Source organism: Tuber melanosporum (genome assembly GCF_000151645.1).
Source record: "Tuber melanosporum whole genome shotgun sequence assembly, scaffold_36, strain Mel28".
Taxonomy (NCBI): domain Eukaryota; kingdom Fungi; phylum Ascomycota; class Pezizomycetes; order Pezizales; family Tuberaceae; genus Tuber; species Tuber melanosporum.
In genome coordinates, this window is record NW_003299041.1 from 693,732 (window position 1) to 701,129 (window position 7,398).

The 7,398-nt window shown below is 48.5% G+C and overlaps 2 protein-coding genes; one reads left to right on the forward strand and one right to left on the reverse strand.

Annotated features, from left to right (window-relative positions):
• The first annotated feature begins 683 nt into the window (after window positions 1-683).
• GSTUM_00007513001 (uncharacterized protein) lies at window positions 684-3,884 on the forward strand. XM_002839476.2 has 9 exons: window positions 684-1,322; window positions 1,401-1,503; window positions 1,573-1,636; window positions 1,712-2,098; window positions 2,149-2,193; window positions 2,259-2,334; window positions 2,383-2,700; window positions 2,771-2,940; window positions 3,234-3,884. The coding sequence occupies exons 1-9, from the start codon at window positions 1,264-1,266 to the stop codon at window positions 3,257-3,259; spliced, it is 1,248 nt and encodes a 415-aa protein (XP_002839522.1). The 5' UTR covers window positions 684-1,263; the 3' UTR covers window positions 3,260-3,884.
• A 31-nt stretch (window positions 3,885-3,915) lies between these two features.
• Window positions 3,916-6,315, reverse strand: GSTUM_00007514001 (uncharacterized protein). XM_002839477.2 has 6 exons: window positions 6,107-6,315; window positions 5,968-6,046; window positions 5,624-5,900; window positions 5,192-5,555; window positions 4,291-5,131; window positions 3,916-4,207 (listed from the first exon to the last, which is right to left on the reverse strand). Exons 3-6 carry the CDS (start codon window positions 5,863-5,865, stop codon window positions 4,089-4,091), a joined length of 1,566 nt encoding a protein of 521 aa, XP_002839523.1. The 5' UTR covers window positions 5,866-5,900; window positions 5,968-6,046; window positions 6,107-6,315; the 3' UTR covers window positions 3,916-4,088.
• Between the last annotated feature and the right edge of the window lie 1,083 nt (window positions 6,316-7,398).

A 7,398-nucleotide genomic window follows, 5' to 3' on the forward strand; every position in this document is an offset into this window, starting at 1 on the left:
ATAGATTTGGGGCGGTGTTGGATGGTTCGAGTGGACTGCGGCTGAGAAGGATTAACCATTAAAGGCAAGGGCACTCGAGAATTCACGCCCGTCTCCAGCTGAAGGGACTCAACAGAGTGGGAGTACATGATGTGGGCCTAAACCCTTTTGGTGGAAAAGTGTACTCGAGTAGGTGTGCAGCGTCTACTCGTACCAGACACCACCGAGACAATACAGAGCTATGATGACGGGCATCAGATTCATTGGACTTGATCGGTGGGGGTGTCTCAGCAGAAATGGGGAAAAACGTTCGATATGCACGCAAGTTGAAGGGAGCATGTTCTCTCCTATGGGAAAGTGAAGGTACAGAGGAGTATTGGAATGAAGGGTGTGGAGAGGGGAGAAAGAGTGGAGGATAATTTTTTCCCCCAATTATTGCTATACATTCTTGGATATGCTTGGGCGAAATGAGTTTATTACCGTAACTATTATCGCATTCTGTACTCGAGTAGGTAGTGAGAGATAGAAAAGTGGAGTGGATGTGATAGACTGTCCGCTCGAGGCGGCCGTTGGGTTGGTTGTCTTGTTTTTTTCCTTTCTCTAGCTTTAGGGCGTTGCACAGCGCGGCGGACAAGCATCGATAAGGGCTCGGCAGGAAAGGTTACGAGTAGATTGGTTTTTCACACTGTCTGACTACTCGAGTACCGTACTCGAGTATGGGAGCGGTAAGTTAGTGGTGTTAGTGGTGGTGCAGAGAAACGACGCGATTCCTATTCTGACCTCCCCACTACTGAGAAATTGATGAGAGACACTGAATCTTGCACATCTCCATCTAGTTCAGGTGCCTGAGAACTCACGCCGCCGCGGTTACTTTCTCGCTCTCTTGTCATTCACCCACCTACCCTACCGCTTGCTCTCTGCCTCCTCCTCATCCTCCGCTAAACTTGTTTGATTTTCACTTTATCATTATCTCCATCCTGGTCCCTGCACTACCTCGCCCCTCTTCACCTCCTCCTAACACACCTCCTCTCTCTTCTCATCCCCTGCCCTATCCTGTCTTCAAAGGGACCGCTCTCGGTCTTGTATAAAGACCTTCAAGATTCCACCCCTCAAAGCCTCTTGGATCTACATCACTCGCTAGACAGTCATCCTTGGAACTTGAGAGGCTTCCTGGACTTCTGCCGTGGACATACGAATACAACTTTCAACTTGACCCATTTCGTTCTCTGCCTTCTTTCCCACCAGAAACTTGGACTGCTGCTTCTTTGAGAACTTTAACCTAGTATGTCTGGTTACAACCAATACCCGGGATATAATCCTTATCCTGGTCAACAGTATGGAGAGTACGTTGCCTCAGTCTGAATCCTCGTGGCCTTTCGAACGGTGTTTGCTGATACCTTTTTTTTTGCGCTCGGAAATAGCCAACAGCAGCAGCCATACTATCCACCCCCTTCCCCTCAACCGCCAGCGGGCTACTACCCACCGCCGCCACAACAGGGTTTTGGATACCCCGCCCAGCCACAGGTAAGCTTACTCCAGATATTTTGTTTCTCTGCTCCTTGTGATCGGATATGTGACTGATATGTTGAAAAGCAGCCACAGTGGACTCCACAGCCTACTTCGCAATACCATGGCGCTATTCCACCCCAAGGAAATCGTTTGTCCTCCCTGATACATTCAGCCGAGTATCCGTCATCATGCAGTAGTGCTAACCACATTTCAACCTTATTAGATATGCCAACTGGGCAGTATATGTACAGTCATCCTCCACCAGCAGGAGCCCCGAATCTCCCTCCTCAAGGTGTGCAGTCGTTCCATGTACCCGGAGCTCCTCAGATTGGCTATGAATTCAGCAACTGCACTGGGAAACGTAAGGCACTTCTGATCGGTATCAATTATTTTGGTCAACGGGGGCAATTGAGGGGGTGCATCAACGATGTGAAGAACATGTCAACATTTTTACACGACCGATTCAGCTACAAGCGCGAGGATATGGTAATCTTGACCGACGATCAACAGAACCCCCGAAGTCAGCCTACAAAACAGAACATTTTGCAGGCTATGCACTGGCTGGTCAAAGATGCACAACCCAATGACTCATTATTCTTCCACTACTCAGGTATTTCTTGCGATATGATAAAGTCTATTGATTGCTAACCCCCGAATCAGGCCATGGCGGACAAACCAAGGATCTCGATGGTGATGAAGGCGATGGTTAGTAGCACTGGGAAAAAAGAACCCCCGCCGTGGCAGTGATGATGTGCGCTAACACTTCCTAGGGTACGATGAAACCATCTATCCAGTTGACTTCAGATATAACGGCCATATTGTTGATGATGACATGCACAGAATTATGTAAGAAAGCTCCCCAGTATTATCGGAATCGTTGTTGACAACATGTAGGGTTGCTCCTCTCAAGCCTGGCGTTCGATTGACCGCAATCTTCGATTCCTGCCACTCCGGTTCTGCATTGGACCTTCCATACCTCTACTCCACTCGCGGTGTCGAGAAGGAGCCCAACATTGCGAAGGAGGCTGCTACTGGTCTTTTCGATGCTATGAGCGCCTACTCAAGAGGAGATCTTGGAAGTGTTGCACAGTCGGCTATGGGAATCTTCAAGAGAGCTACCACTGGAAGAGGGGCCGAGGAAAGGGCAAAGAGGACCAAGACGTCTGCTGCAGATGTCATTCAATGGTCGGGCTCGAAGGACAGTCAGACATCGTACGAACCTCTTTATGTTTCACATGAAATCATCGAATCCTTGAGACATCTAACGTAGGGGAAATTGCAGTGCCGATGCTACTGAGGGCGGAGAAGCTACTGGTGCCATGAGTTATGCATTCATCAGAGCTCTCAGCAAGAACTCGCAGCAATCTTACCAGCAACTTCTCAACAGCATTCGGGAAGAATTGCAAGGGAAATACTCCCAGAAACCCCAGCTTAGCTGTAGCCATCCACTAGGTACAGACGGTTATCCCCTTGATTCTTCGCAGATGGAGTTTAAGTTTTAGGTTTTCAACTTCTCCTTTTCATCTCATGTCTTCCATACACTTCCAGGGTTATCAATAACGGCATTACTTTGTATTTTTAAGATTTCCTTCTCGTTTTCCTTCCTTTCTTTATTTTTACTTCTGCTTTGGTCGGAATCTCCTTGTACTTCACATGTTTTTTTTTAATCTTTTTGGCTTTCGATTTTACGAGCTCTACTGTTGGCGTCTAGGACGAAAATTTTAACGTACGTTGGGTCACTTTAGATACGAGGTTGCTCTACGTTATGTAGGCGCCAGAAAATTTCGATCCATGGAACCTCCGCACCCCCTCCTCTCATCCTTTACGGCACGGCTTAGTGGTTACGGTTTGATACTTGGTACGTATGATTTCACCTTCCATCCCACCCTCACATCCCGCGGATGCAAAGGGAGGAACGGAGGGGGAGGGATTTACGGTGGTTCATTCATTCATTACGGTTGATCTCTTCGTCATTTCAAGTTTCGGATTTCGGGGTCAGCATCAGATATATATCTCCAAAAGTGATACTTTCTACGTGTTTTTTGTGTGGAGTTTTATGTGAACGGAAGATATCAAATGGGTTTCTTTCTTCCCTCTTTTCCCTAGCCCTCTCTGTCTCTTCTCTTGCATTCTTTCGGAACTCACTTGCCACAATGGCCCTCACAGGTGGACGTCATATGAATGCTATGATGTTGGTGATGCGGGGGTTCATTCATGTTTTTCCTTCCTCATTTCATTTTTGGTAAGGTGATATGAAACCAAAGTGAGGCATGGAAAAAGGCGGTGCTTCCGGAAGCGTATTTCTTTTATTTGGTTCTCTGGTCTCCATCGTGTTCCAGGACGGAGTTTCAATCCAAGGTATTCTCTTTTTGTTTAACTTTGCTTTTTCACCTCTGCTGTTGACTTGCTTTTTCTCTCCGCTTTCGGTTTCTTTACCACTTTTCGATTTTCTGGAAGGGGATAGGGCTCCGTTTACCATATAAAGCAAAAAAAAAAAAAATTCACCCGCAGTCCAAGCCCCGCCTCACTCGCCCGCTCCAACCCTAAATAGCATCCTCGCTGTGCAAATTTGTACCTGGGCCACCCAATTGGTCTTCTAGCTAAGGTAGTTTAAGTCCAGTTTGCGCCGGCCTAAACCACTCTTTGGTCAAAGCCTCTGATACTTCTTGCGCTCCTGCCTTAGCTTTTCCTGAACTTGATGCACTGCATTCGATATACACTAGATATCATTGTTAGCGGTTCGAGGGTCAAGCACTCTAAGACAAGACATGTGATTTTTGACAGGATGTAGTGTTATCTTACTCTTAATTTTGGGTTCAGTTCCGGAGGCTCGAACAGTGAATCGAACCCCATTTTCCAACTCGACGGTGATCATTTCCGAATTTTTACTGACAGGCAGTTCGGGTTCCCTATTTTGGGTGGAAGAATCGTATCCCACGGTCAAATCCCTCCACTTGATTATATCCCGATTACCGATTTTCGCTGGGTGCGGATCCCCTAGCTTACGAATGGCAGCAAATACCTCTTTCGTCACGAGCGGGTCGGGGGAAGCAAAATACGAGTTGGCAGCCTCAAAGTATCCATATTTCTGGTAGAGTTGTTCCAGTTTTTGACACACGGTGAACCCCTCTTTTGCCCATTGCCGTGCCATCGTGAGGAACACACTCGCGGCAGCAATACCGTCTTTGTCATGGACGATGGGCGAGAACATATAACCAATTGCTTCCTCAAACGCGTAGGCAACATCATAACCATTTTTCTCCAGAGTTATGGCACGATTTCCGAGCCATTTGAATCCCGTGAGTGTCTCATTATAATGGAAGCCCTCTGTATCGGCCATGGCGCGCAACATCTGCGTGGACACAGTTGATGCTAGCATGGAAAGCTTCGAGATATCCTTCCCCTCCTTTCGATATACACTGATGACATGTGCTGCAAACAGTACACCCAATTGGTTCCCGGTGAATACGTGCCATTTTCCAGACGGCAGTTTTTCAGCAGCAGCAAACCGATCAGCGTCAGGGTCGCTCGCTAGAACAAGATGGATCCCCTTGCGCTCCGCAGTAGCTATCGCCAAGTCTAGGGCTCCCTTCTCCTCCGGGTTTGGGAATTTGACAGTGGGGAAGTTAGGGTCCGGTGTTGCCTACCCGCAAGGGTCAGTGTGGTGATGCTCCAGGAAATCAGGAAAAAGGCTCACCTGTACCGAGACAGGCATCATATAATCCCCCAACCCCATCTCAGTAGCGATCCTCCACATGAAAGACAGCCCAACGCCATGCATAGGTGTATATACAAATTGCAGCCGACGATCCTCTCTACACCCAAGCCCTACTTCCAATTCCCTCAGGGCAGCGAAATACGCGTCCGTCACCTGCTTCACCGGCCGGACAACACCCCCATCCCTATCCACCAACCCCACGTCCCAGCACTTGGGCTCAAGGTTCTCTTCAATACGCTGAGCTATGTTCTTGTCGTGTGGCGGGATTATCTGGCAGCCGTTCCCCCAATAGACTTTATATCCGTTATCCTGCGCCGGGTTATGCGACGCCGTGATCATCACCCCGGCACTCGCCTTGAAGTAGTCGACACCGAAGGGAACAAGTGGTGTGTGAACCAGTGAGTCGTAGTAGTATACCTATAGCATCCGGTAATTTTAGCACCCGTGTATCCTTCTGCCGGAGCTCCACCGAAGCTTGCCTTAATTCCACATCGTATCATGGCCGCAGCGGTCAGTTTTGCGAACCGCTCACTGTTGTGTCTGTGGTCATAGCCAATCACCACGCCCGGTTGTGGGCATTCAGAAATCAAATAACTTGCTAGTCCTTGAGAAGCCTGAATCACCGTCACATCGTTCATTCGAGAGAACCCAGCTTCCATGCGAGCTCGGAGGCCCGCCGTGCCGAACTCGATTCCTTAAATTTTCACCAATCAGCCCTTGCGTATACTCAGAGATTGGTACGGGAATGGGTGAGTAGGTACTGGTTCTTAGGCGTTTTTCCAGTTCCTGAGTGTTCTTTTCCTGCAAGAGGATTCTGATCTCAGACCTGGTCCGGTCATTCTGGTGGAATAATCAGTTTCATGTGGGGACCGCGGCAGCTGGGGATAGAGAGCGAGTTACATTATCCATAGCGAGCCACTGCTCCGCTAGATTTTCTATCGATTCCATAGTAAGTGGTTCCAGTCAAACAGTCGATACCGTACCGCAACCGGTAAGAACAGCAGCGTGAGAGAGGGTAGGTAAGCTCGAGTAGAGTATTGTGGGGCCGATCTTATCTTGTCCAGTTGCAGGTAACTTAGTCGTTCGCTTCGGTGAATGGGGGAGGTCGCAGTCTATCGGTGGGGGTGTCAAGGCTTCAGCCTTTGTATGAACCCGCAATCGGATTTCTAGCTGTCTTTTACTTACTAACATTTGTGCTACCGCGTGCGACAACTATTGATACCCCCCGGCTCCATTCTGTGGTTCTTAGTATTTAGCGGGCCGGGTCTTTTCAGCCAGTAGTATCATAATAGAAATGGGTTGCCACAGGAGAGAGAAAAAGCAGACTGCCTGGATAAATCGTCTCTGTCGACAATCACGTTTGATCACTCGCGTCATTGAAGCTGGCTACTTTAGAGATTATTATAGAGGCCCACGAGAGTTGTGTCGTGGCTTGATCGATGGGGGGGGTTTCCGCGCACGCTTCGCTTCAGGAACCGTGGCAATAGACTCGTGGTCTTCGCTTATACCCGAGTAGAATGAGGTGGAGAAAAAAAGGCTCTGATAACCCGCGCGAGTGCCAGATTTATGTTGTTGGGGTTGCCTCCTCTGGCGGGAGCTGGTGTTTTATTTTATTATCATTTTCTCCGCTGTGTATATATACTCGCACCTTTTCCCGAAGTGCCGGTAGGTGGTTCTCGTCTACGCAGCACACACTCGAGTCCTGACGCCACTATGATCCGGTTGGGTATCCTCCATAAACGCTGTTCCAAACATTCTCCTAGGCCTGTTCGGGGTGGAAACCGGGTGGTAAATTAGTCTTCACATAGTTTGTCGAATGAGCTTCGTGGACAGCTGGTGGTCTTTCGAGACAAGAAAACGCTGTTTGTTTGGCGCTGGGAGTTGAGATACCGAATGGAATGCTTGGTATGATATTTTGTTCTCCGCTTATGATATCTATTGAATGTTTTAGCCAACTGTCCACTTTCTCCATAAATACTTATCCCCCCCCGAGCTATGATACATACACACGATGATCTAAGGAGACTCATAAACAAATCCGAGCACAGACCATCACTCGGGTAAATAACGGCCAAGAATCACGTGCAGCTAACCCGAGCGCTGACTAACCGCGGTAACCCCGGGCTTCGTCAGCTAATTTAGTCTGTTCCTCTAAATTAACAAGTTCCAGAAACCCCTCCTCCGCCCCTCAC

Excerpts from the sequence above, each read along its gene's own strand:
- GSTUM_00007514001 (XM_002839477.2), bottom strand. The coding sequence starts at position 5,865 with ATGGAAGCTGGGTTCTCTCGAATGAACGATGTGACGGTGATTCAGGCT. Across the intron at positions 5,132-5,191 it reads ATTATATGATGCCTGTCTCG|GCAACACCGGACCCTAACTT; the intron begins GTACAGGTGAGC and ends CCTTGCGGGTAG. Across the intron at positions 4,208-4,290 it reads AACTGAACCCAAAATTAAGA|TGTATATCGAATGCAGTGCA; the intron begins GTAAGATAACAC and ends AATGATATCTAG.
- GSTUM_00007513001 (XM_002839476.2), top strand. The coding sequence starts at position 1,264 with ATGTCTGGTTACAACCAATACCCGGGATATAATCCTTATCCTGGTCAA. Across the intron at positions 2,335-2,382 it reads GATGACATGCACAGAATTAT|GGTTGCTCCTCTCAAGCCTG; the intron begins GTAAGAAAGCTC and ends GACAACATGTAG. Across the intron at positions 2,941-3,233 it reads TAGCTGTAGCCATCCACTAG|ATACGAGGTTGCTCTACGTT; the intron begins GTACAGACGGTT and ends GGGTCACTTTAG.